At 41.5% G+C, this 27,577-nt stretch overlaps 1 protein-coding gene and 1 pseudogene across 10 annotated transcripts in view; both read right to left on the bottom strand.

Annotated features, from left to right (window-relative positions):
- Positions 1-27,577, bottom strand: part of LOC100984344 (calpain-3) — a 145,131-nt gene that overhangs the window by 89,692 nt on the left and 27,862 nt on the right. For all 10 annotated transcript variants that reach the window (XR_004666487.3, XM_063596572.1, XM_055098321.2 and 7 more), the window contains 5 exons: positions 22,030-22,096; positions 20,314-20,410; positions 18,165-18,345; positions 17,782-17,935; positions 505-740 (listed from right to left, as the gene is read on the bottom strand). Coding sequence is in view for 9 of the 10 variants with exons in the window: in XM_063596572.1 (XP_063452642.1) it covers positions 505-740; positions 17,782-17,935; positions 18,165-18,345; positions 20,314-20,410; positions 22,030-22,096 (735 nt within the window). In the remaining variant the exon portion in view is untranslated. The remainder of the gene's footprint in view (positions 1-504; positions 741-17,781; positions 17,936-18,164; positions 18,346-20,313; positions 20,411-22,029; positions 22,097-27,577) is intronic.
- Positions 2,542-8,541, bottom strand: LOC129394046 (BCL2/adenovirus E1B 19 kDa protein-interacting protein 3-like; annotated as a pseudogene).

Raw genomic sequence — 27,577 nt, 5'->3', positions numbered from 1 at the left:
CCTCAGCCTGCGTGCAAGAGCCCTTGCCCTGTCCCCACCTGCTAACCACCATAAAAGCTGAGCCAATCTCCTTTCTCAGTTCTCTCAAGTCATTTTCAAACCAGCTTGGGAGCCACCCCTGCTCTCCCCAGAAAGCCTCATTATATGAGTAATAAACATTTTAATATACTCTTAGTGCAAGTGTGGTGTCACCAATTGAGACATGGAAACTAAATTTTGAGTGGGGGGATCACATTACTACAGGGTGGCCACAACAAACAGAACTGAAAATGCTAGACCCCTTCTTCATTATGGTGACCTAGATAACTAAGCCAGGAATGGATGGGGTCATCACCTTTTTACCATTCACTTTCTCTCTTATCACAGTGACAATTATATTTGAATCTACTATTTTCACAGCCATTTTTTATCAGATGTTTCTCCACCACTGATGTGCCAAGGCAAGTTTAAAACATTTTTTAAAACTCTGTAATTAAAAGGTTCAGAAATGTTGGCTTATTTTACCTTACGCTTTTTGCTCCTGAGCAGCTCTTGCATCCTCTTGGGCTTTGGGAATCTGTTTTTGTCCCAGGTGAAGTACCTCTTGCCCTCAGTGTGCTCTATGTCCAGCCACATGGCATCATAAGGAATGTCATGCTCATCAAACCCTGCATCCACTGCTTTTACATCCTGCTCATCTTCATAGTTCCAGCGGCACTGGTGGTATCCCAAAGAGAAAAGAGGGGGCATGGCTTGTGTGCCTAAAAGAGGGAGATGACAACTGAGTCAACTGCCATGGCAATGACCATTATTCATTTGATAAACATTTCCTGAATGTCTACAGAGTATTCAGCACTGAGCTTATGCTTAGAATATCAAGGAGAAGAAAGCACAGTCCTTGCCTTTAAGGAAGTGACAACCTGGCTAATGAGGCAGGAGTGTAAATAAAGTGCTCTGCCCTGAGGTATAACTGCCAGGTTAAGCATCAGTTTAGTGCTACCAGAACACAGAGAGGTTAATAAATTCTGCCTGTGGTGAAGTATAGGGTCTTGAAAGGCTTCACAGAGGAGATAAAACCTGGTTTGGACCTTGTAGACTTAGTAGGAATATACCAGACAGGAAGAATAGATACAGCATTCCGGGCACAGGGAACAGAAAAAACACAGAGGCAAGGAAGTACATGACAGGCTTACAGAAAAATAAATATTCAAGGGTATCACTGTGAGAGAGACCAGTAGAAGATGAAGCTGAATAGGGTCAGATTGTCAAGGGTCCTGTAATCAAGGTTAGGAATTCTGAATCTTGTCTTATGAGAAGCCATCAAAAGTCTGGCAAGATGTAATCTTAGCAGACCTATATTTTAGAAAAATTAAGTCAGGGTGCAGCATTGGGACTCACTTGAAGGTAAAGAAACTGAAGTTGGGAAGAAGTTTCAGTAAATTATTATCAAAATGTTTACTGATAACGTGAAGGACTTCTGGTCAACCACTTGCATGTATCTCCTTCCCCTCCTAAAGTCACACTAAAATCTGAGTAAAGAAAAGAAAAAAGGAAGAAAGCCACAAAAACAAAGAGAATGGGAGTGGAGTAATTTCAACAAAAATTTGGCAGGTGGCAGGCAGGAGCAGGGTGGTAACTGTTGGCCAAAGCCAGGGAAGCTCTCCCCAGAGTGGTATTGAGGAGGCTATTGACAGAAGAGCTCACCCTGCTCCCAAACACCAGTAGACATGCCCACTCTCAAAACTAGAGTGGAAGCCTCATCTAGGCACACAGAGCCTCACCATGAAATATGAATGGAGGCACGTGTGGTGGCTCACACCTGTAATCCCAGCACTTTGGGAGGCCGGGGTGGGTGGATCACTTGAAGTCAGGAGTTTGAGACCAGCCTGGCCAACACGGTGAAACCCCGTCTCTACTAAAAATACAAAAATTATCCAGGTGTGGTGGCGGGCACCTGTAGTCCCCACTACTTGGGAGGCTGAGGCAGGAGAACTGCTTGAACCCAGGAGGTGGAGGTTGCAGTGAGCCGAGATTGCACCACTGTACTCCAGCCTGGGCAACAGAGTGAGACTGTGTCTCAAAACTCACATTTGAGCAAAGTCTCCAAAATCAGAGACAGTGACTCAAATAAGGAAACAGAAAAGGATCTCCAAGAAAACAGGAACAATGCAAGGAACCAAAGTAAATATCAAAACATTATCATTAGTATCTCTAGAGAGATGAAATAAGGTATTATACCCTTAAACAAGACTAGGATAGCATAAAACAAGTGTAGGTTGAGTATCCCTAATTTGAAAATCCAAAATCTGAAATACTTTAAAATCTGAAACTTTTTTTAAAATTAATTAATTAATTTATTTTTAAGATGGAGTTTAGCTCTGTCGCCCAGGCTGGAGTACAGTGGCACGATCTCAGCTCACTGCAACCTCCGCCTCTGGGTTCAAGCGATTTTCCTGCCTCAGCCTCCCGAGTAGCCGGGACTACAGGTGCATGCCACCATGCCCAGCTAATTTTTGTACTTTTAGTAGAGAGAGGGTTTCACCATGTTGACCAAGCTGGTCTCAAACTCCTGACCTTAGGTGATCGCCCATCTTGGCTCCCCAAAGTGCTGGGATTACAGTCATAAGCTACCACATCTGGCCTCTAAAATCTGAAACTTTTTGAACACCAACATGACACTCAAAGGAAATGCTCATTGGAGCATTTTGGGCTTTGGATTTTCAGATTGGGATGCTCAACCAGTAAGTTTAATGAAAATATTCAAAATAATCCCAAAACTGAAACACTCTAGAGTCCCAAGCATGGAATACTCAACCTGTATACAATTTATAAAACAATAAATGTCATTTAATGTGGTGTGCTATTTTGAATTCCTCATCAAGTTTTAGAAGTGGGGTAAAAATACTTAGAAGATCTCAGTGCTTTGGAAGGCTAAGGCAGGAGGATTGCTTGAGACCAGGAGTTCAAGACTAACCTGGGCAACACAGCAAGACCCCATCTCAACAAAAAAATTAAAATAAATAAATAAAAAGAATTAGCTGGGCATGTAGCACATGCCCACAGTCCCAGCTACTCAGGAGGCTAAAGCGGAAGAATCGCTTGAGCCCAGGAGCTAGAGGCTGCAGTGAGCCATGGTCACGCCACTGCACTCCAGCCTGGGCAACAGAGTGTTTTTTGTTTAAAAACAAAAAAATGAAAAACTTAAGAGGCTCATCAGACTTGAAATTATACAGAGCAGCATTGATCATGAGTTTGTCTGACTGAAACAGGTTAAATAAATTATGTTACCAGCAAATTTGCTACTTGAAAAAAATAGGATGTACACATTTCAGGATAATAAATGTTTTGCCATTGCTTTGCATAAAATGAAAACAAAAACCAAGGAACCATCAGAGGATAAGAAAGAGCTCCTTGAAAGCAGAAACATGATAGCATAAATGGAAAGCCTAGAAGATAAAATTGAGAAAATTGCTCAAAAACTAGGCAAAAAAGGAAAAGGAGATTATAAAATCCGTAGAGTAGAAAGAAAAAAAGGAAGGGAAAAATTAATCTAAGGAATAATACAAAACAGTTTCTCAGAACTGAAGGACACAATTCTCAGGATTGAAGGGGTCCACATCTAACATCCAGAACAATAATTATTTTAAAAGACCTAGGGCCAGGCACGGTGGCTCACACCTGTAATCCCTGTAAAGCACTTTGGGAAGCTGAGGTGGGAGGATCCCTTGAGCCTAGGGTTTTAAAACCAGCCTGGGTAACCTAGGGAGACCCTGCCTATATAAAAAATGAAAAAATTAGTTGGGCATGGTGGCACATGCCTGTTAAGTCCCATCTACTCAGGATTCTGAGGTGTGATGATTGCTTGAGCCCAGGAGCTTGAGGCTGCAGTGAACCATGATCACACCACTGCACTCCAACCTGGACACAGAGCAAAACCCTGACTCAAACAAACAAACAAAAGATCTCCATCAAGGGATTTTATTACAAAATTTCAGAATACTGGAAATTTGGAATGTTAGTGATAAAGAGAAGGTATTTCAGAGAGAAAAGATAGATTATATACAGAGGAACAAAGGAATAGAATTAAGAATGGTTTTGGAGCAAGAAGGTAGAAGACAGTAAAAGAAATGCCTTCAAATTCTGAGAGAAAGAATATTCAGTCTTGCCAGGCAAATTATCAGTCAAAGGTAAAGGTAGGAAAAAAGATGGTTTCATACCTGCAAGGAAGCAAAAAGAGTACCTCCAATGCAAACGTTCTTAGGAAACTACCAGAAGATGCTACAAACAAATAAACACAGCAAGGGAATAAACCAGAAAAGAGAAAAACAGGGAACTGAAGAAAGGAGGGATACAACACCAGAAAACAGCAAAGGTAAGTTCTGAGATGAAAGCTGTGCAGGGAACCTAGAGAACAATGGTCCAGATGGGAGGAGGAAGATGAAGAGCTCTGGTAGGGAAGAAAGTCTCCAGGGAAAGAAGTAGACTGGATAAAGTATCAGACACCCTTGAGCATGTGAAAAATGTAAACATTGAATATTGATTTAACCAAAAATTGTGATATAACTAGATTGGATGGGAGACGGAGGAGGGTATGGTATATGATTGAGCTAAACCCTCAGCAGGAGTCAACAAATAATCTTTACTGTCTTTGAACATGGTGGGAGATCCAGTATTTTGGAAGTGCTTTATCATAAACCAGCATTCTCACTAATAACAATGTTGAATGTAGCTGCAGGTGGGCTTTGATAGCACTTATTCCTGCATGGGTGCCCATATCCATAAATTGTCATTCCTCCCATCACAATTGGAACTGAACATGGGCTAGACTTAGCTTGCTTTTAACAACTGAATGCAGCAGAAATGATGCTGTAATACTTTTGTTTTTAACAGCTTTACTGAATTCACGTACCATGCAATTTACCCATCTAAAATGCACAATTTAATGAGGGTTTTTATGGCATATTACATTATTGATTCTTAAAAATTGTGTTAAAATATATATAGCAAAATTTGCCATTTTAACCATTTCCAAGTGTCCAATTCAATGGCATTAATTACATTCACCATGTAGTACAAGCATTACCACTATTTCTAAAACCTTTACATCACCCCAAGCAGAAACTCTGTAATCATTAAGCAGTAACTCCCTATCACTCACACCTCTCAGCCCCCTCTCATCTCTGTCTTGACAAATTTGCATATCATAGCTACTTCATATAAGTGGATTATATAATACTTGTTCTTTCGTGTCTGTCTTATTTCATTTTCCATATTTTCAAGGTTCATCCATGTTGCAGCATGTATCAGAACTTCATTTCTTTTTATAGCTGAATAATATTCTGTTACATGTATATACCACATTTTGTTTATGTGTTCATCTTTGATGTGCACTTGGATTGTTTCTACCTTTTGGCTATCATGTGTGGGCGAAGGATTACCCAGGTGCCGAGGCAAGAGACTGAAGGCACAAACTGTAGCAGTATAATAAAGAAAATAGTTAGAATAAAGAATAGTTATAATACAAATTAGATATAGAGATGATCATGGACAATTATCAATCATTAGCGTAAACATTATTAATCATTAGCTTTTAATATTACTCTTTGTTGCATTACTAATATAACCTAGAATAACCAGCGGGTATAGGGTCAGGTACTCAAGGGACATTGTGAGAAGTGACCTAGAAGGCAAGAGGTGATCCCTCTGTCACGCCCGCATAAGGGCCGCTTGAGGGCTCCTTGGTCAAGCGGTAACACCAGTGCCTGGGAAGGCCCCGTTAATTAGCAGATAGTGAAAGGGGGTCTCCTTTCCTTGGAGGAGTTAGGGAACACTCTGCTCCACCAGCTTCCTGTGGGAGGCTGGATATTATCCAGGTCTGCCCGCAGTCATCTGGAGGCTTAAACCCCTCCCTGTAGTGCTGTGCTTCAATGGTCACGTTCCTCGTCCACTTTCATGTTTCTCTTTGAAGTTCATAGTAGATAGCAGTAGAATAAATAGTGAAAGTCTTAAAGTCCTTGATCTTTCTTACAAGTGCATAGAAGAAAACGCATAGAAGAAAATGCTGCCTTCCCTCTCTGCTTCGGCTGCCTAAAAGGGAAGGGCCCCCGTCCCATGATCACGTGACTTGCTTGACCTTATCAATCACTTGGACGACTCACCTTCCTTACCCTGCCCCCCCTGTCTTGTATGCAATAAATATCAGCGCGCCCAGCCATTCAGGACCACTACCAGTCTCCGCGTCTTGGTGGTAGTGGTCCCCCGGGCCCAGCTGTTTTCTCTTTATCTCTTTGTCTTGTGTCTTTATTTCTTACAATCTCTCATCTCCGCACATGGGGACAACACCCACTAAGCCCCGTAGGGCTGGACCGTACAATTGTGAATAATGCTACAGTGATCATTGGCATACATGTATCTGTTGAGTCCCTGCTTTCAATTCCCTTGTGCATATATCTAGGAGTAGAATTGCTGGGTGTATCAGTTAGGGTTCTTCAGAGAACACAGGGTTTTTCAGAGAAACAGAATTAATAGGATTTATATTGAATATATTTATATATTTATAAATATGTATACATACACAGAGAGAGATACAAATACTTATTTATTTAAAGTAACTGGCTCGTGTGATTGTAGGGGCTGGCAAGTCTGAGTTTTGCAGGAGATACTGGCATACTAGAAAACCAGGGAGGAGTTGATGTTGCAGCTTGAGCCTGAAGGCAGGCTGGAGACATTCTGTTTTCCCCAGGAACCTTAGTCTTTTTCTCCAAGGCCTTCAACTACTGGATGAGGCCCACTCTCATTATGGAGAGTAATCTGCTTTCCTCAAAGTTTACTGACTTAAATGTTAATCTCATTAAAAAATACTTTGACAGAGACATCTAGACTGGTGTTTGAATACCTGGGTACCACGACCTAGTCAAATTGACACATAAAATTAACCATCATACTGAGTCATATGGTAATTCTATGTTTAACTTTTTGAGGAAATGCCAAACTTTTCTGCAATGGCTGAACCATTTTACATTTCCACCAGCAATGCTCCAATTTCTCTGCATCCTTGTAAACACTTATGCTTTTCCATTTTTTTGGATTTAGCCATCCTAGTGGGTGTGAAGTGATATTTTACTGTGGTTTTGATTTGCATTTTCCTAATGACTAACAATGCTGAGCATATTTTCATGTGTTTGTTGTTCACTTATTTATCTTCTTTGGAGAACTATCTCTTTAAATCCTTTGCTCATTTTAGAATTGGGTTGTTTATCTTTTTGTTGTTTAAGAATTTGGTAAAGATTTATTTATTTATTTTCCATTTCTAGTCTTTTAAAGTATGGCTTCTTTTCTTTTTTTAAAGGATATGGCAAATATTTATTTTTTTCCATTTCCAATCTTTTAAAGTAGATACAGATATGCTTAGGATAAAGCTGATTTTAACAGCACAAAAAAGTTGAGCACAAAGGATAGGATTAAATTTAGCAATCCAGAGTGATAAAGAGGAAAAGATACTGAGTACGTGCCTTTGACAGACACATTATCCAAGTTGATTACCTAATAGTTGGAGGTTGAAGTCCTTATGCTGCAAAAGTGAGAACAATTTGGTGTATGAAGTGTATGGTGGCATTTGTAGCTGTAACTTGTTCTCTATTTATTAAGAACAATTACCATAGTTAAGTGTAGTCTTAGTAGACAACCTGCATTTATTTAAATTAAACATAATATTTTCCACAGTAGTGTAAGTAAGGCCACAATATTTATTCTGGGCAAACCCTTTAATGTAGTGATTTTAATATCACTGTCATTCATTCTTTTGGAATATAAAGTGTTTTAACGGAATTCAGGTTACAGATAATTTTTAAAATACTATATCATGACTAATATATTAAAACGATACTTACATATTTATACTAATATCCAAAGAAAACTCACTGCCAAATTGTTACAGTAGATATTAATCAGTCTGATACCCTTATTAACTGATTCTATAGGTATAAGTATAGGTCACTGTGATTTTAGTGTCTATTCTTTCATTTTACTAAATTAGGAAAGCAGTATTTACAGAACAAATAAAAACAAGTGGAACAGCCACCCAAGGACCATAACAGCTCCTGAGTTAGCTGTGTCACAAGCTCAGATAGAAATCCCCACTATACGCACAAAGCTGGATTCAAATTATTCATCAAAAGGTGCTGGTAGAAGTTGTCAGATGCCTTCCAATATAGATCCCCAATCCCATGGCCACCAGATGAGACAGCAGCAAAACCCTTTGGAAATTCTGCTGAGAAAATGCCCCCTTTCCTCATCAGGCTTTAAATTCCATGCTGGGTAGCTACGTGCTTCAGGTGCTTTAAAGAGGAACTCCTTGTGGGGAATATTTTCTGGCCAACTTGTCCAATTCCATATCCAATCTGAGTTTTTCTTCAAGATGCTTTCAACTTCTTTCCTTTTCTCAGTATCTTCCTCAGACTGAGAGCTATTTTTCTCCAATGTCTGTAAAAGAGGTAGGCTTTTGGAGCTTTTGGAGCTACTCTGTCCAAATTCATTTTAAGCATCCAGCTGTATTTTTTCCATGTCACTATTACATTAATTTTGTTGTTGTTGTTGTTTTTAGAGATAGGGTCTCGCTCTGTTGCCTAGGCGGGAGAGCAGCAGCATGAACAGTGCTCACTGCAGCCTTTCTCTGGGAAGCAAGGCAGAGGATTACTTGAATTCAAGGAAGCACTTTGGAGGCTTCCCAAAGCACTGGGATTACAGGCGTGAGCCACTGTGCCCAGCGCATGTCACCATTATAAACAGAAACTGATGTTGGAGCACTGTTCCCCTTCCTATCATTGCTAAAGTACAGTTCTATCCAGGAGCCCTGCAAGCTCTTTCCCTACAGCCTGGGGTCCCTGCTCTGTGATATGGTGCCAGAAGGTGGCTGTAGCAGTCTGGGTCACTGTTTGGTTGTGGTCTAGAGGCTGCATGCGCCCTCAGTGGCAGACGAGCATGAGGGATATGGGCCCAGTGCTCAGCCTGTCTTTTTGTTGCTCAGTTGTAGAAAGTTCTTCAAGTATTCTGGATAAGAGACCCATACCAGATATACAATCTGCAAACATTTTCTCCCATTCTGTAGGTTGCTTTTTCACTTTATGTTCTTTGATGCACAAAAGTTTTTAATGTTAGTGAATTCTAACATGTGTTTCTTGTCATTGTTGCTCATGATTTTGTTGTCATATCTAAGAATCCACTGCCAAATCCAAGTTCATGAAGATTTACCTGTTTTCTTCTGAGAGTCTTATGGTTTTAGCTCTTATATAGTTGAACCATTTTGAGTTAGTTTTTTGTATATGATACACATATAACATATTTTTGAATATAGGAGTCCAACTTCATTCTTTTGCAAGTAGATATCCAACTGTCTCACACCATATGCTCAAGAGACTATTTCTTCTTCATCGAATGGTCATGAACCTTTATTGAAATTATAATGGTGACATGGACAAAGCACTGTGGCTTGTGCCTGTAATCCCAGTGTTTTGGGTGGCCATAAGCATATGGGTTTACTTCTAGATTCTCAATTCTATTTCACTGGTCTATATATATGTCTATCCTTATTCCAGTAGCATGTTCTTTTTTTTTTTTTTTTTTTTGAGACGGAGTCTTGCTTTGTCACCCAGGCTGGAGTGCAGTGGCATGATCTTGGCTCACTGCAACCTCCACCTCGCCTTGTGGGTTCAATCGATTCTTCTGCCTCAGCCTCCCGAGTAGCTGGATTACAGGTGCCCACCACCATGCCTGGCCAATTTTTGTATTTTTAGTAGAGACAGGTTTTCGCCATGTTGGTCAGGCTGGTCTCAAACTCCTGACCTCAAGTGATCCACCCACTTCAGCCTCCCAAAGTGCGGGATTACAGGCGTGGGCCACCGTGCCTGGGCAGTGGCATGTTCTTTTGATTGCCATAGCTTTGAAGTAAGTTTGAAATTGAGAAGTTGTATTCGATTTTCACTCTGCTTAAGACAAACCCAAGACTGGGCAATCTACAAAAGAAAGAAGTTTAATTGTGGAACTTACAGTTCTACATGTCTGGGGAAGCCTCACAATTCTGGCCGAAGGCAAGGAGGAGCATGTCACATCTTCTGTGAATAGCAGCAGGCAAAGAGAGTGCTTGTGCAGGGAAAATCCCCTTTTTATAACCATCACATCTCATGAGACTCATTCACTATCACGAGAACAGTACGAGAAAGATCTGCCCCCATGATTCAATTACCTCCCACCGGGTCTCTCCCACAACAGGGGAATTCATGATGAGATTTGGGTGGGGAAACAGCCAAATCATATAAGAAGTATAAATTTTTCAACTTTGTTTCTCTTTTTAAGGATTGTTTTGGCTATTCAGGTCCCTGTGCAATTCTATGGAAGATCAGCTTTTCCATTTCTGCAAAAGAAGCCATTGGAATTTTGATAGGGATTGCAGTGAATCTGTGAATCACTTTCTGTATTACTGCCATCTTAACATTGCCTTCCAACCTATGAACATGGGATGTCTTTCCATATATTTAGGCATTCTTTAATTTCTATCAGGAATGTTTTATAGTTTTCAGTGTACAAGTCTTTCACCTCCTTTGTTAAGTGTATTCCTAGGTATTTTATTCTTTTGGATATTATTGTAAATGGAACTGTTTTCTTAAATTTTTTTGGATTGTTCATTGCAGGTATATAGAAACAGAACTAATTTTTTTTTCGTTATTGATTGATATGGTTTGGATTTGTGTTCCCACCCAAATCTCATGTCGAATTGTAATCCCCAATGTTGGAAGAGGAGCCTGGTGGGAGATGACTGGATCATGGAGGCGGATTTGTCCCTTGCTGTTCTTGTGATAGTGATTTCTCACAAGATCTGGTTGTTTAAAAGTGTGTGGCACCTCCTCCCTCTCTTTATTCCTCCTGCTCTGACCAGGTAAGATGTGCCTGCTTCCCCTTTGCCTTCCATCATAATTGTTAAGTTTCCTGAGGCCTCCCCAGCCATGTTTCCTGTACAGCCTGCAGGACCATGAGCCAATTAAACTTATTTTCTTTATAAATTGCCCAGTTTCAGGTATTTCTTCATAGCAGTGTGAGAGTGGATTAATATATTGATCTTGTACCCTGCAACTTTGCTGAATTTACTACCTCTAGTAATTTATTTATTTATTTATTTATTTATTTATTTATTTTTTAATTTTATTTATTTTTTATTATACTTTAAGTTTTAGGGTACATGTGCACATTGTGCAGGTTAGTTACATATGTATACATGTGCCATGCTGGTGCGCTGCACCCACTAACTCGTCATCTAGCATTAGGTATATCTCCCAATGCTATCCCTCCCCCCTCCCCCCTCCCCACCACAGTCCCCAGAGTATGATATTCCCCTTCCTGTGTCCATGTGATCTCATTGTTCAATTCCCACCTATGAGTGAGAATATGCGGTGTTTGGTTTTTTGTTCTTGCGATAGTTTACTGAGAATGATGGTTTCCAATTTCATCCATGTCCCTACAAAGGATATGAACTCATCATTTTTTATGGCTGCATAGTATTCCATGGTGTATATGTGCCACATTTTCTTAATCCAGTCTATCATTGTTGGACATTTGGGTTGGTTCCAAGTCTTTGCTATTGTGAATAATGCCGCAATAAACATACGTGTGCATGTGTCTTTATAGCAGCATGATTTATAGTCATTTGGGTATATACCCAGTAATGGGATGGCTGGGTCAAATGGTATTTCTAGTTCTAGATCCCTGAGGAATCGCCACACTGACTTCCACAATGGTTGAACTAGTTTACAGTCCCACCAACAGTGTAAAAGTGTTCCTATTTCTCCACATCCTCTCCAGCACCTGTTGTTTCCTGACTTTTTAATGATTGCCATTCTAACTGGGGTGAGATGATATCTCATAGTGGTTTTGATTTGCATTTCTCTGATGGCCAGTGATGATGAGCATTTTTTCATGTGTTTTTTGGCTGCATAAATGTCTTCTTTTGAGAAGTGCCTGTTCATGTCCTTCGCCCACTTTTTGATGGGGTTGTTTGTTTTTTTCTTGTAAATTTGTTTGAGTTCACTGTAGATTCTGGATATTAGCCCTTTGTCAGATGAGTAGGTTGCGAAAATTTTCTCCCATGTTGTAGGTTGCCTATTCGCTCTGATGGTAGTTTCTTTTGCTGTGCAGAAGCTCTTTAGTTTAATTAGATCCCATTTGTCAATTTTGTCTTTTGTTGCCATTGCTTTTGGTGTTTTGGACATGAAGTCCTTGCCCACGCCTATGTCCTGAATGGTAATGCCTAGGTTTTCTTCTAGGGTTTTTATGGTTTTAGGTCTAACGTTTAAATCTTTAATCCATCTTGAATTGATTTTTGTATAAGGTGTAAGGAAGGGATCCAGTTTCAGCTTTCTACATATGGCTAGCCAGTTTTCCCAGCACCATTTATTAAATAGGGAATCCTTTCCCCATTGCTTGTTTTTCTCAGGTTTGTCAAAGATCAGATAGTTGTAGGTAAGCGGCGTTATTTCTGAGGGCTCTGTTCTGTTCCATTGATCTATATTTCTGTTTTGGTACCAGTACCATGCTGTTTTGGTTACTGTAGCCTTGTAGTATAGTTTGAAGTCAGGTAGTGTGATGCCTCCAGCTTTGTTCTTTTGGCTTAGGATTGACTTGGCGATGCGGGCTCTCTTTTGGTTCCATATGAACTTTGAAGTAGTTTTTTCCAATTCTGTGAAGAAAGTCATTGGTAGCTTGATGGGGATGGCATTGAATCTGTAAATTACCTTGGGCAGTATGGCCATTTTCACGATATTGATTCTTCCTACCCATGAGCAAGGAATGTTCTTCCATTTGTTTGTATCCTCTTTTATTTCCTTGAGCAGTGGTTTGTAGTTCTCCTTGAAGAGGTGCTTCACATCCCTTGTAAGTTGGATTCCTAGGTATTTTATTCTCTTTGAAGCAATTGTGAATGGGAGTTCACTCATGATTTGGCTCTCTGTTTGTCTGTTGTTGGTGTATAAGAATGCTTGTGATTTTTGTACATTGATTTTGTATCCTGAGACTTTGCTGAAGTTGCTTATCAGCTTAAGGAGATTTTGGGCTGAAACGATGGGGTTTTCTAGATAAACAATCATGTCGTCTGCAAACAGGGACAATTTGACTTCCTCTTTTCCTAATTGAATACCCTTTATTTCCTTCTCCTGCCTGATTGCCCTGGCCAGAACTTCCAACACTATGTTGAATAGGAGCGGTGAGAGAGGGCATCCCTGTCTTGTGCCAGTTTTCAAAGGGAATGCTTCCAGTTTTTGCCCATTCAGTATGATATTGGCTGTGGGTTTGTCATAGATAGCTCTTATTATTTTGAAATATGTCCCATCAATACCTAATTTATTGAGAGTTTTTAGCATGAAGGGTTGTTGAATTTTGTCAAAGGCTTTTTCTGCATCTATTGAGATAATCATGTGGTTTTTGTCTTTGGCTCTGTTTATATGCTGGATTACATTTATTGATTTGCGTATGTTGAACCAGCCTTGCATCCCAGGGATGAAGCCCACTTGATCATGGTGGATAAGCTTTTTGATGTGCTGCTGGATTCGGTTTGCCAGTATTTTATTGAGGATTTTTGCATCAATGTTCATCAAGGATATTGGTCTAAAATTCTCTTTTTTGGTTGTGTCTCTGCCAGGCTTTGGTATCAGAATGATGCTGGCCTCATAAAATGAGTTAGGGAGGATTCCCTCTTTTTCTATTGATTGGAATAGTTTCAGAAGGAATGGTACCAGTTCCTCCTTGTACCTCTGGTAGAATTCGGCTGTGAATCCATCTGGTCCTGGACTCTTTTTGGTTGGTAAACTATTGATTATTGCCACAATTTCAGCTCCTGTTATTGGTCTATTCAGAGATTCAACTTCTTCCTGGTTTAGTCTTGGGAGAGTGTATGTGTCGAGGAATGTATCCATTTCTTCTAGATTTTCTAGTTTATTTGCGTAGAGGTGTTTGTAGTATTCTCTGATGGTAGTTTGTATTTCTGTGGGATCGGTGGTGATATCCCCTTTATCATTTTTTATTGCGTCTATTTGATTCTTCTCTCTTTTTTTCTTTATTAGTCTTGCTAGCGGTCTATCAATTTTGTTGATCCTTTCAAAAAACCAGCTCCTGGATTCATTAATTTTTTGAAGGGTTTTTTGTGTCTCTATTTCCTTCAGTTCTGCTCTGATTTTAGTTATTTCTTGCCTTCTGCTAGCTTTTGAATGTGTTTGCTCTTGCTTTTCTAGTTCTTTTAATTGTGATGTTAGGGTGTCAATTTTGGATCTTTCCTGCTTTCGCTTGTGGGCATTTAGTGCTATAAATTTCCCTCTGCACACTGCTTTGAATGCGTCCCAGAGATTCTGGTATGTTGTGTCTTTGTTCTCGTTGGTTTCAAAGAACATCTTTATTTCTGCCTTCATTTCGTTATGTACCCAGCAGTCATTCAGGAGCAGGTTGTTCAGTTTCCATGTAGTTGAGCGGCTTTGAGTGAGATTCTTAATCCTGAGTTCTAGTTTGATTGCACTGTGGTCTGAGAGATAGTTTGTTATAATTTCTGTTCTTTTACATTTGCTGAGGAGAGCTTTACTTCCAACTATGTGGTCAATTTTGGAATAGGTGTGGTGTGGTGCTGAAAAAAATGTATATTCTGTTGATTTGGGGTGGAGAGTTCTGTAGATGTCTATTAGGTCCGCTTGGTGCAGAGCTGAGTTCAATTCCTGGGTATCCTTGTTGACTTTCTGTCTCGTTGATCTGTCTAATGTTGACAGTGGGGTGTTAAAGTCTCCCATTATTAATGTGTGGGAGTCTAAGTCTCTTTGTAGGTCACTCAGGACTTGCTTTATCAATCTGGGTGCTCCTGTATTGGGTGCATAAATATTTAGGATAGTTAGCTCCTCTTGTTGAATTGATCCCTTTACCATTATGTAATGGCCTTCTTTGTCTCTTTTGATCTTTGTTGGTTTAAAGTCTGTTTTATCAGAGACTAGGATTGCAACCCCTGCCTTTTTTTGTTTTCCATTTGCTTGGTAGATCTTCCTCCATCCTTTTATTTTGAGCCTATGTGTGTCTCTGCACGTGAGATGGGTTTCCTGAATACAGCACACTGATGGGTCTTGACTCTTTATCCAACTTGCCAGTCTGTGTCTTTTAATTGGAGAATTTAGTCCATTTACATTTAAAGTTAATATTGTTATGTGTGAATTTGATCCTGTCATTATGATGTTAGCTGGTGATTTTGCTCGTTAGTTGATGCAGTTTCTTCCTAGTCTTGATGGTCTTTACATTTTGGCATGATTTTGCAGCGGCTGGTACCGGTTGGTCCTTTCCATATTTAGCGCTTCCTTCAGGAGCTCTTTTAGGGCAGGCCTGGTGGTGACAAAATCAGTCAGCATTTGCTTGTCTGTAAAGTATTTTATTTCTCCTTCACTTATGAAGCTTAGTTTGGCTGGATATGAAATTCTGGGTTGAAAATTCTTTTCTTTAAGAATGTTGAATATTGGCCCCCACCCTCTTCTGGCTTGTAGGGTTTCTGCCGAGAGATCCGCTGTTAGTCTGATGGGCTTCCCTTTGAGGGTAACCCGACCTTTCTGTCTGGCTGCCCTTAACATTTTTTCCTTCATTTCAACTTTGGTGAATCTGACAATTATGTGTCTTGGAGTTGCTCTTCTCGAGGAGTATCTTTGTGGCGTTCTCTGTATTTCCTGAATCTGAACGTTGGCCTGCCTTGCTAGATTGGGGAAGTTCTCCTGGATAATATCCTGCAGAGTGTTTTCCAACTTGGTTTCATTCTCCGCATCACTTTCAGGTACACCAATCAGACGTAGATTTGGTCTTTTCACATAGTCCCATATTTCTTGGAGGCTTTGCTCATTTCTTTTTATTCTTTTTTCTCTAGACTTCCCTTCTCGCTTCGTTTCATTCATTTCATCTTCCATTGCTGATACCCTTTCTTCCAGTTGATCGCATCGGCTCCTGAGGCTTCTGCATTCTTCACGTAGTTCTCGAGCCTTGGTTTTCAGCTCCATCAGCTCCTTTAAGCACTTCTCTGTATTGGTTATTCTAGTTATACATTCTTCTAAATTTTTTTCAAAGTTTTCAACTTCTTTGCCTTTGGTTTGAATGTCCTCCCGTAGCTCAGAGTAATTTGATCGTCTGAAGCCTTCTTATCTCAGCTCGTCAAAATCATTCTCCATCCAGCTTTGTTCCGTTGCTGGTGAGGAACTGCGTTCCTTTGGAGGAGGAGAGGCGCTCTGCATTTTAGAGTTTCCTGTTTTTCTGTTCTGTTTTCTCCCCATCTTTGTGGTTTTATCTACTTTTGGTCTTTGATGATGGTGATGTACAGATGGGTTTTCGGTGTGGATGTCCTTTCTGTTTGTTAGTTTTCCTTCTAACAGACAGGACCCTCAGCTGCAGGTCTGTTGGAATACCCTGCCGTGTGAGGTGTCAGTGTGCCCCTGCTGGGGGGTGCCTCCCAGTTAGGCTGCTCGGGGGTCAGGGGTTAGGGACCCACTTGAGGAGGCAGTCTGCCCGTTCTCAGATCTCCAGCTGCGTGCTGGGAGAACCACTGCTCTCTTCAAAGCTGTCAGACAGGGACATTTAAGTCTGCAGAGGTTACTGCTGTCTTTTTGTTTGTCTGTGCCCTGCCCCCAGAGGTGGAGCCTACAGAGGCAGGCAGGCCTCCTTGAGCTGTGGTGGGCTCCACCCAGTTCGAGCTTCCTGGCTGCTTTGTTTACCTAAGCAAGCCTGGGCAATGGCGGGCGCCCCTCCCCCAGCCTCGCTGCCGCCTTGCAGTTTGATCTCAGACTGCTGTGCTAGCAATCAGCGAGATTCCGAGGGCGTAGGATCCTCTGAGCCAGGTGTGGGATATAGTCTCGTGGTGCGCCGTTTTTTAAGCCGGTCTGAAACGCGCAATATTCGGGTGGGAGTGACCCGAGTTTTCCAGGTGCGTCCGTCACCCCTTTCTTTGACTCGGAAAGGGAACTCCCTGACCCGTTGCGCTTCCCAGGTGAGGCAATGCCTCGCCCTGCTTCGGCTCGCGCACGGCACGCGCACCCACTGGCCTGCGCCCACTGTCTGGCACTCCCTAGTGAGATGAACCCGGTACCTCAGATGGAAATGCAGAAATCACCCATCTTCTGCGTCGCTCACGCTGGGAGCTGTAGACCGGAGCTGTTCCTATTCGGCCATCTTGGCTCCTCCCTCCCTCTAGTAATTTTTTTGTGGATTCTTTGGGATTTTCTATATATAGGATCATATCATCTCCTATAATCTTATTTATTCTTTTCCAATTTTGATATCTTTTATTTATTTTTCTTGCCTAATTTCTCTGGCTAGAAATTCCGTACAATGTTGAATAATAGTGGTGAAAATGCAATGCCTTGTCTTGTTTCTGATCTTAGAGAAAAGCTTGCATTCTTTTAAAATAAAATGCTCTAATGCTAAAGCCAGTTGCATATTTTAATGGAGAAGAAAACATAGAAAAGTTGAAGTTGGGATACTGGTCATCTGAGATAAAGGTAGAGATAGCCCAGGGGCTAAAAGCTTCAAGGAAAGCAGATGGCAAGTATTAGGAATTAGACAGTAGAGCATTCTAGACCCAGTGCAATGTTTTACTGAACTGAATGGGATGAGGATGAGAACAGAAATGCTTGCTAATTAAAATGCTTGGGTAAGTTATAAACTCTACATAGTATACAACAAATATTAACTTACCGTGATGACACATGGGACATTGGATATATAACAGAACAAGAAACTGGCACTTCTTTGTGCAAATACCTGTAAGGTGTGAGTACTGTTTGAAGACATCAGAAGGTGTAGGTCCTGTCAGCAGAAAAACATCAATGATGCCACTCTCTGACATCCAGTGCACATGAGTGCGAGATCTGACCTTTTGTTTAGCAGCAACTGGGCCCATCTGGGTCAGTGTGTACTGGAAAAAGAATGGAATAAAAATTTGAGAAATTTCCCTCTAACCTGCAACATCCAGCCACATATAAGTAACAGTCTGATCCTTTAGTAGATACTACTGATATTCACTGATTACACTGTAAAGCTTTTGTTGGCAGAGAAGTGCCACTACAAAGATAAGAGCTATAACTCCACTGCAGTGGTTTAGTTTCTTCTTTAAGTATGACATGTAGCCATGATAAATAGCTCACCTCTACTGCAGGCTCTGTATTGATCTCCACCAGTGTTTCCGAGGCATTCAGCCAGAAAATACCTATAGTTCTGCCCAGTTTGTGGGCCAGGAGATAAGGTACTGAACCATAAATGCCCATTTTATCATATATTTGGTATCCATAGACATCCAGGTTATAAAGACGGTAAGCATCTCCATCACTGAAACACAAAGATTATCATCAATTACCATCACAAATATATTATTAATATTAATAAATAGAACAGCTCTACTCTTCTCTCTAAACACTTAGGTCCCATGCATCTTTGGAGGCTCAACTCTTGCCACTTCCCTAAAGATTTCCTGACCCAACTTAGGTGAACGTGGTCCTCTTCCCTTGACTCCTTTGGCACCACTTCCTGTGACATTAGCACATACGATCACATCTTAGACATCTTTTCTAAATATCTCCTTTTTCTTTTTTCCAGATAGGGTCTCACTCTGTCACCCAGGCTGGAGTGCAGTGGTGCGATCTTGGCTCACTGCAAACTCTACCTTCCAGGTTCAGCAGTTCTCCCACCTCAGCCTCCCAAGTAGCGGGGAATACAGGTGCGTGCCACTATACCCAGTTAATTTTTGTATTTTTTGGTAGAGATGCGGTTTCACCATGTTGGCAAGGCTGGTCTCAAACTCCTGACCTCAAGTGATCTACCCACCTCGGCCTCCCAAAGTGCTGGGATTACAGGTGTGAGCCACTGTGCCCAGCCTAAATATCCTTTGAGTGGAGGACTCTCTCCTATGAATACTCCACAATAGCAAGCACACAGCAAGTACCCACTGATGAATTTTGTGAGTACTTCTCTGCGGTTAAAAGAATTGTGTCCAGGCTGGGTGCCGGTGGCTCATGCCTATAATCCCAGCATTTTGGGAGGCTGAAGCAGGTGGATCATGAGGTCAAGAGATCGAGACCATCCTGGCCAACACTGTGAAAGCCTGACGCTATTAAAAATACAAAAATTAGCTGGGCGTAGTGGCGCACACCTGTAGTCTCAGCTACTAGGGAGGCTGAGGCAGGAGAATCGCTTGAACCCGGGAGGCAGAGGTTGCAGTGAGCCGAGATCACGCCACCGCACTCCAGCCTGGGCGACAATGCGAGACTCTGTCTCAAAAAAAAAAAAAAAAAATTGTGTCCAACAGGCTTCCACAGTGCTTAGCAGGGGAAGATGGGGAACTGAATTGGGGGTGGGAGCACAGAGCTCAAATCAGTGTGAGAGCAGCACAGTTTCTGCTGGACTTGTCACTGTGCCTACCTGAAAGTAAACAGCACCTGAACCTGGCAATCTTATCAGACTCTGTTTCTCTTTGGTTTTGTTTCCTCTTAGTCTGATGCCTCGGGCATCTATTTGTCAATAGTGTTAGCCTGACATGATATCCCTGAGGAAACTAAAGGTGATATGAGATACCACATTTTTCCATTCTCTGGCTCACTCTCCCATTTTGGTAAAAGCCTTTTTCTGGGTCAGTGATTTTTCACAATATATTCTCCCAAGGCTCCACAAAAGGCCTTGAGAGGTAAAAGTGAAACCCGAGGATAAAGATCTTCCCTCTACTCTGATCACAGCAGCTCCATAATTTTACTTCCTCTATATTTCTAGGTTCAGTATTATAGTTTTTACAGTTATCTAATTTTACCATTAAAAAAATAAATAAAACTGGAAAACCGGCCAGGCACGGTGGCTCACTGCTGTAATACCAGCACTTTGGGATGCTGAGGTGGGTGAATCACAAGGTCAGGAGTTCAAGACCAGCCTGGCCAACATGGTAAAACCCTGTCTCTACTAAAAATACAAAATAAATTAGCCAGGCGTGGTGACAGGTGCCTGTAGTCTCAGCTACTCAGGAGGCTGAGACAGGAGAATCTCTTGAACCCGGGAGGTGGAGCTTGCAGTGAGCCAAGATTGTGCCACTGCACTCCAGCCTGGGTGACAGAGCAAGACTCCGTCTCAAAAAAAAAGGAAAACCACTGCTCTGAGTGATCATTCAAGGAGGGTTCTTAAAGATCCACAAGCAATATAAAGGAGGAAAAGGCCTGGCACATATTAGCACTGGCTCAGACAGCTCACAAATGTTTTCAGATCATCTCAATACAGAAACCAGAGACTCCCATAAGAATTCTTGTTTTCACTTACCCAGTATTTTTAAGTTGGTGTGATTCTGCATGTTGTGGGATCCCATAAAGATGCTCAAATCCATGCAAGGAGAAATCCAAACCAATAGAAGAAGGGCCTGTAGAGACCAGGATACTGAGTTTTGTTTCTGAAAAGAACACTCACTTAAGGAGATTCAGTTAATTCTGAGTGCAGAGAGATGACTAGACTAAAGGCTGAGAGACCTGGGCTCACCTACATCAATTAGCAAATGCTGTGTACTGACCCTCTGTGAGATATTATATTCAGGTGTTGTGGGGATACAAAAATGTGTAAGGCAAAGTTCTGGTCACGTATTAGTTCTGTTGCCTTAGCTGTGTGATGAAGCTCTCTGTGTCCTCTTCACAGTAAATCTCGTCTCTATATAAAACATGATTACAAAGTTTTAAATTTTTTCCTAATCGAAATTTTCCTTATCACATATTTCTTTGCTTTAGGAAGCAAAGGATATTGTGCACTTTCAGTCTACACTAGATGAAATGACTGATTGTCTTGTGCCTGATCATTCTTACTGCCAGCCTCGTCTGTGACTACCTACAGGGAATGCAAATGTCAAGGGCACCAGGAGGGCCATAACTGGTTCCTCAAAATACTCCTCCTCTGTGATTATATAAATTTCCTTTAACCAAAGACGAAGTCTTTAACAATTATTTTAGAGCTATGGGAAAAATGCAAATGACTAGGAGGTATAACGTGGACTTTAATTTATGCTCAGGTTAAAGTATTTGACATCAAATGGTCCTTATTTGTAGGAGCTTGTGGAAAAGGGATGCTACAGAGAAGGTGAAAAAGATTATGACATGGCCGGGTATGGTGGCTCATGCCTGTAATCCCAGCACTTTGGGAGGCCGAGGCAGGTGCATCACTCGAGGCCAGGAGTTCAAGGGTGCAGTAAGCCATGATCATGCCACTGCACTCCAGCCTGGGTGACAGAGTGAGAACCTGCCTCAAAAAAAAAAAAAAAAAAAAAAAAGATAAAAAGATGATGATGTTACAGAAAGGAGGGCCTGAGAACCCATGCCCCCACTTTTAATTTGGGGCATTCTGTCAGCCCTCATCATTATACTATGCTATAGATAATGATGGCTAGAATGGGAATTTTAAAGGTGTTAGAAAGGGTTTGTTATTCTACAGAATAGGGAGGAGGAAAGAGGAAAGTGAGTATTTTTCTAACTGCATAAGCCCCAAGTACCTGAAAGATATCTCCTAAAGAGACAAACTCGCCCCTCTACCCCAATTCCATCACTAAGCCTGGTGAGAAATGTGACAGATGTGCATGTGATACCCATGCGAATGATGGGGAGGCCTAGAAAAGGTTGAGAACCATTGGCTTGAAATGTTGCAACGGAGTGGCTCTAGAACTTGGGTTTCTCATCACTTCGCTCTCATAAAAATTTAATGTGGAATTTGTAGCTGTCTTATCTAATGAACAGTGCAAGCAGTGTGCTGACCCATGACCCTGTATGAGACCATAAGCTCCGTGTGGCCTATATTTCTTTTACACTTCCTACAAAAGGCAAATAATTGCTATTTCTCTGATGCAATGCATTACTGAAGGATAGCAAATCTGATCTGGGATTTCTGTTCTTCTGTTAAAGTCACCTGTTTTAGGTGCCAGAGATCAAGGGGCTTTTTGATAGAATTATGTAGCCATTTTTAGAATGATCTGTTTTAATATTATACCAGTTTCAATTTTACCATTAGCTTTGATATCCACAAATTTTCCAAATTTCTCTTCCCACAGGCCCAGATCTTCTTGATTTTCCTGTTGGTACAAAAAAGGGAGCAAACTGAGTTTACAAACTGCAACAAATGTGTTTACCACAATAGTTCATTTTATTTGGATTATTTTTTTAAAAGACTGAGAAAGTGAGTTCATCTTTTAGAAGACCAGTGTGCGACGTCAGTACCTTTAACAAATCAAATCTGTGTTCTATATACATGTCAGTAATAATCTTTATGGGCCATAGCTGACATAAATATGTTTTTAATTGTGGTAAAATATACACAACATAAAATTTACCATTTTAACTATTTTCAAGTGTAAAGTTCAGGTTCAGTGGCTTTAAGTACATTCACATTGCTGTGCAACTATTGAACTACTAAAAATACAAAAATTAGCCGGGTGTGGTGGCTGGCACCTGTAGTCCCAGCTACTCAGGAGGCTGAGGCAGAAGAATTGCTTGAACCTGGGAGGTGGAGGTTGCAGTGAGCCAGTATCACACCACCGCACTCCAGCCTGGGCGACACAGCGAGACTCTGTCTCAAAAAAAAAAAAAAAATAGACGTGGTGGTTTGCTGCACCCATCAACCCATCATCTACATTAGGTATTACTCCTAATGCTATCTCTCCCCTAGCCCCCCATCCCCCAACAGACCCCGGTGTGTGATGTTCCCCTCCCTGTGTCCATGTGTTCTCATTGTTCAACTCCCACTTATGAGTGAGAACATGTGGTGTTTGGTTTTCTGTTCCTGTGTTAGTTTGCTGAGAATGATGGTTTCTAGCTTCATCCATGTCTCTGCAAAGGACATGAACTCATCCTTTTTTATGGCTGCATAGTATTTCATGGTGTGTATGTGCCACATTTTCTTTATCCAGTCTATCACTGATAGGCATTTGAGTTGGTTCCAAGTCTTTGCTAATGTGAACAGTGCTGCAATAAACATATGTGTGAATGTGTCTTTATAGAATGATTTATAATTCTTTAGAAATATACCCAGTAATGGGATGGCTGGGTCCGATGGTATTTCTGGTTCTAGATCCTTGAGGAATCACCACAGTCTTCCACAATGGTTGAACTAATTTACACTCCCACCAACAGTGTAAAAGCATTCATATTTCTCCACATCCTCTCCAGCATCTGTTGTTTCCTGACTTTTTAATCATTGCCATTCTAACTGGTGTGAGATGGTATCTCATTGTGGTTTTGATTTGCATTTCTCTAATGACCAGTGATGATGAGCTTTTTTTGTTTGTTGGCCACATAAATGTCTTCTTTTGAGAGGTGTCTGTTCATAACCTTTGTCCACTTTTTGATGGGGTTGTTTTTTTCTTGTAATTTTAAGTTCCTTGTAGATTCTGGATATTAGCCCTTTATCAGATGGACAGATTGCAAAAATTTTCTCCCATTCTGTAGGTTGCTTGTTCACTCTGATGATAGTTTCTTTCGCTGTGCAGAAGCTCTTTAGTTTAATCAGATCCCATTTGTCAATTTTGGCTTTTGTTGCTATTACTTTTGATGTTTTAGTCATGAAGTCTTTGCCCATTGCTTATGTCCTGAATGGTATTGCCTAGGTTTTCTTCTAGGGTTTTTAAGGTTTTAGATCTTATGTTTAAGTCTTTAATTCATCTTGAGTTAATTTTTGTATAAGGTGTAAGGAAGGGGTCCAGTTTCAGTTTTCTGCACATGGCTAGACAGTTTTCCCAGCACCATTTATTAAATAGGAAATCTTTTCCCCATTGCTTTTGTCAGGTTGTCAAAGATCAGGTGGTTGTAGATGTGTGGCATTATTTCTGAGGCCTCTGTTCTGTTCCATTGGTCTACATATCTGTTTTGGTACCAGTACCATGCTGTTTTGGTTACTGTATCCTTGTAGTATAATTTGAAGTCAGGTAGAGTGATACCTCCAGCTTTGTTCTTTCTGCTTAGGATTGTCTTGGCTATATGGACTCTTTTTTGGTTCCATGTGAAATTTAAAGTAGTTTTTTCTAATTTTGTGAAGAAAGTCAATGGTAGCTTGATGGGGATAGCATTGAATCTATAAATCACTTTGGGCAGTATGGCCATTTTCACAATATTGATTCTTACTATCCATGAGCATGGAATGTTTCCATTTGTTTGTGTCCTCTCTTATTTCCTTAAGCAGTGGTTTGTAGTTCTCCTTGAAGAGGTCCTTTACATCCCTTGTAAGTTGTATTCCATGGGCATTTAGTGCTACAAATTTCCCTCTAAACACTGCTTTGGCTGTGTCCCAGAGATTCTGGTACATTGCGTTTTTGTTCTCATTGGTTTCAAAGAACTTGTTTATTTCTGCCTTCATTTCGTCATTTACCCAGTAGTCATTCAGGAGCAGGTTGTTCAGTTTCCATGTAGTTGTGCAGTTTTGAGTGAGGTTTCTTAATCCTGAGTTCCAATTTGATTGCACTGTGGTCTGAAAGACTGTTTGTTATGATTTCCGTTATTTTCCATTTGCTGAGGAGTGTTTTACTTCCAATTACGTGGTCAATTTTAGAGTAAGTGCGAGGTGGTGCTGAGAAGAATGTACATTCTATTGATTTAGGGTGGAGAGTTCTGCAGATGTTTATTAGGTCTGCTTGGTCCAGTGCTGAGTTCAAGTCCTGAGTATCCTTGTTAATTTTCTGTCTCGTTAATCTGTCTAATATTGACAATGGGGTGTTAAAGTCTCCCACTATTATTGTGTGGAAGTCTAAGTCTCTTTGTAGGTCTCTAAGAACTTGCTTTATGAATCTGGGTGCTCCTGTATGGGGTGCATATATATTTAGGATAGTTAGCTCTTCTTGTTGCATTGATCCCTTTACTATTATGTAATGCCCTTTTTTGTCTCTTTTGATCTTTGTTGATTTAAAGTCTGTTTTATCAGAGACTAAGATTTCAACCCCTGCTTTTTTTTTTTTTTTTTTGCTTGGTAAATATTCCTCCCTCCCTTTATTTTGAGCCTATGGGTGTCTCTGCACGTGAGATGGGTCTCCTGAACACAGCACACTGGTGGGTCTTGACTCTTTATCCAATTTGCCAGTCTATGTCTTTTAATTGGGATATTTAGCCCGTTTACATTTAAGGTTAATATTGTTATGTGTGAATTTGATCCTGTCATTATGATACTAGCTGGTTATTTTGCCCATTAGTTAAAGTAGTTTCTTCATTGTGTCAATGGTCTTTACAATTTGGTATGTTTTTGCAGTGGCTAGGACTGATTTTTCCTTTCCATATTTAGTGCTTCCTTCAGGAGCTCTTGCAAGGAAGGCCTGGTGGTGACAAAATCTCTCAGCATTTGCTTGTCTGTAAAGGATTTTCTTTCTCCTTTGCTTATGAAGCTTAGTTTGGCTGGATATGAAATTCTGGATTGAAAATTATTTTCTTTAAGAATGTTGAATATTGGCCCCCACTCTCTTCTGGCTTGTAGGGCTTCTGCAGAGAGATCCGGTGTTAGTCTGATGGGCTTCCCTTTGTGGGTAACCTGACCTTTCTCTATGGCTGCCCTTAACATTTTTTTCCTTCATTTCAACTTTGGTCAGGCTGATGATTGTCTTGGGATTGCTCTTCTTGAGGAGTAGTATCTTTGTGGTGTTCTCTGTATTTCCTGAATTTGAATGTTGGTCCATCTTGCCATGTTGGGGAAATTCTCCTGGATAATATCCTGAAGAGTGTTTTCCAACTTGGTTCCATTCTCCCTGTCACTTTCAGGTGTATCAATCAAAGGTAGGTTTGGCCTTTTCACATAGTCCCATATATCTTGGAGGTTTTGTTCATTCCTTTTGATTTTTTTTTCTCTAATCTTGTCTTCACTCTTTATTCCATTAAGTTGATCTTCAATCTCTGATATCCTTTCTTCCACTTGATCAGTTTGGCTATTGATACTTGTGCATGCCTCATGAAGTTCTCATGCTGTGTTTTTCAGCTCCATCAGGTCATTTATGTTCTTCTCTAAACTGGTTATTCTAGTTAGCAATTCCTCTAACCTTTTTTCAAGGTTCTTAGCTTCCTTGCATTGGGTTAGAACATACTCCTTTAGCTTGGAGGAGTTTGTTATTACCCACCTTCTGAAGCCTACTTTCTGTCAATTTGTCAAACTCATTCTCCGTCCAATTTTGTTCACTTGCTGGTGAGAAGCTGTGATCCTTTGGAGGAGAAGAGGCGTTCTGGTTTTTGGAATTTTCAGCCTTTTGCGCTGGTTTTTCCTCACCTTCATGGATTTATCTACCTTTGCTCTTTGATGCTGGTGACCTTCGGATAGGGTTTTTGTGTGGACGTCCTTTTTGTTGATGTTGATGCTATTCCTTTCCGTGTTAGTTTTCGTTCTAACAGTCAGGCCCCTCTGCTGCAGGTCTGCTGAAGTTTGCCGGAGGTCCATTCCAGACACTGTTTGACTGAGTATTACCAGCAGAGGCTGCAGAACAGCAAAGATTGCTGCCTGTTCCTTCCTCTGGAAGCTTAGTCCCAGAGGGGCACCCGCAAGATGCCAGCCGGAGCTCTCCTGTATGAGGTGTCTGTCAACCCCTGCTGGGAGGTGTCTCCTAGTCAGGAGGCATGGGGGTCAGGGACCCACTTGAGGAGGCAGTCTGTCCCTTAGCAGAGCTCGAGCACTGTGCTGGGAGACCCGCTGCTTTCTTCAGAGCTGGCAGGCACGAATGTTTAAGTCTGCTGAAGCTGCACCCACAGTTGTCCCTTCCCCCAGGTGCTCTGTCCCAGGGAGATGGGAGTTTTATCTATAAGCCCCTGATTGGGGCTGCTGCCTTTCTTTCAGAGATGCCCTGCCCAGGGAGGAGGAATCTAGAGAGGCAGTCTGGCTATAGCAGCTTTGCAAAACTGTGGTGGGCTCCACCCAGTTCAAAATTCCAGGTGCCTCTGTTTAGACTGTGAGGAGAAAACCGCCTACTCAAGCCTCAGTGATGGTGGATCCCCCTCGTCCCACCAAGATTGAGCATCCCAGGCCAACTTCAGACTGCTGTGGTGGCAGTGAGAATTTCAACTCAGTGGATCTTAGCTTGCTGGGTTCTGTGGGGGTGGGATCCACTGAGCTAGACCACTTGGCTCCCTGGCTTCAGTCCCCTTTCCAGGGGAGTGAAGAGTTCTGTCTCGCTGGTGTTCCAGGCGCCACTGGGGTATGAAAAAAAAACCCCTGCAGCTAGCTCGGTGTCTGCCCAAACAGCCACCCAGTTTTGTGCAGCCCTGGTGGTGTAGGCACCTGAGGGAATCTCCTGGTCTGTGGGTTACCAAGACCATGGGAGAAGTGTAGTATCTGGGCCAGAATGCACCATTCCTCACAGCGCAGTCTCTCATGGTTTCCCTTGGCTAAGGGAGGGAGTTCCCTGATCCCTTGTGCTTCCCGGGTGAGGCAATGCCCCACCCTGCTTCGGCTCGCCCTCCATGGGCTGCACCCACTCTCTAACCAGTCCCAATGAGATGAGTCAGGCACTTCAGTTGGAAATTCAGAAATCACCTGCCTTCTGTGTTGATCTTGCTGGCAGCTGCAGGCCGGAGCTGTTCCTATTCAGCCATCTTGC

This window comes from Pan paniscus, chromosome 16 (assembly GCF_029289425.2).
Source record: "Pan paniscus chromosome 16, NHGRI_mPanPan1-v2.0_pri, whole genome shotgun sequence".
Lineage (NCBI taxonomy): Eukaryota > Metazoa > Chordata > Mammalia > Primates > Hominidae > Pan > Pan paniscus.
The sequence above is the reverse complement of the archived record's forward strand: the minus strand, read 5'-3'. Positions and strand labels throughout refer to the sequence as shown.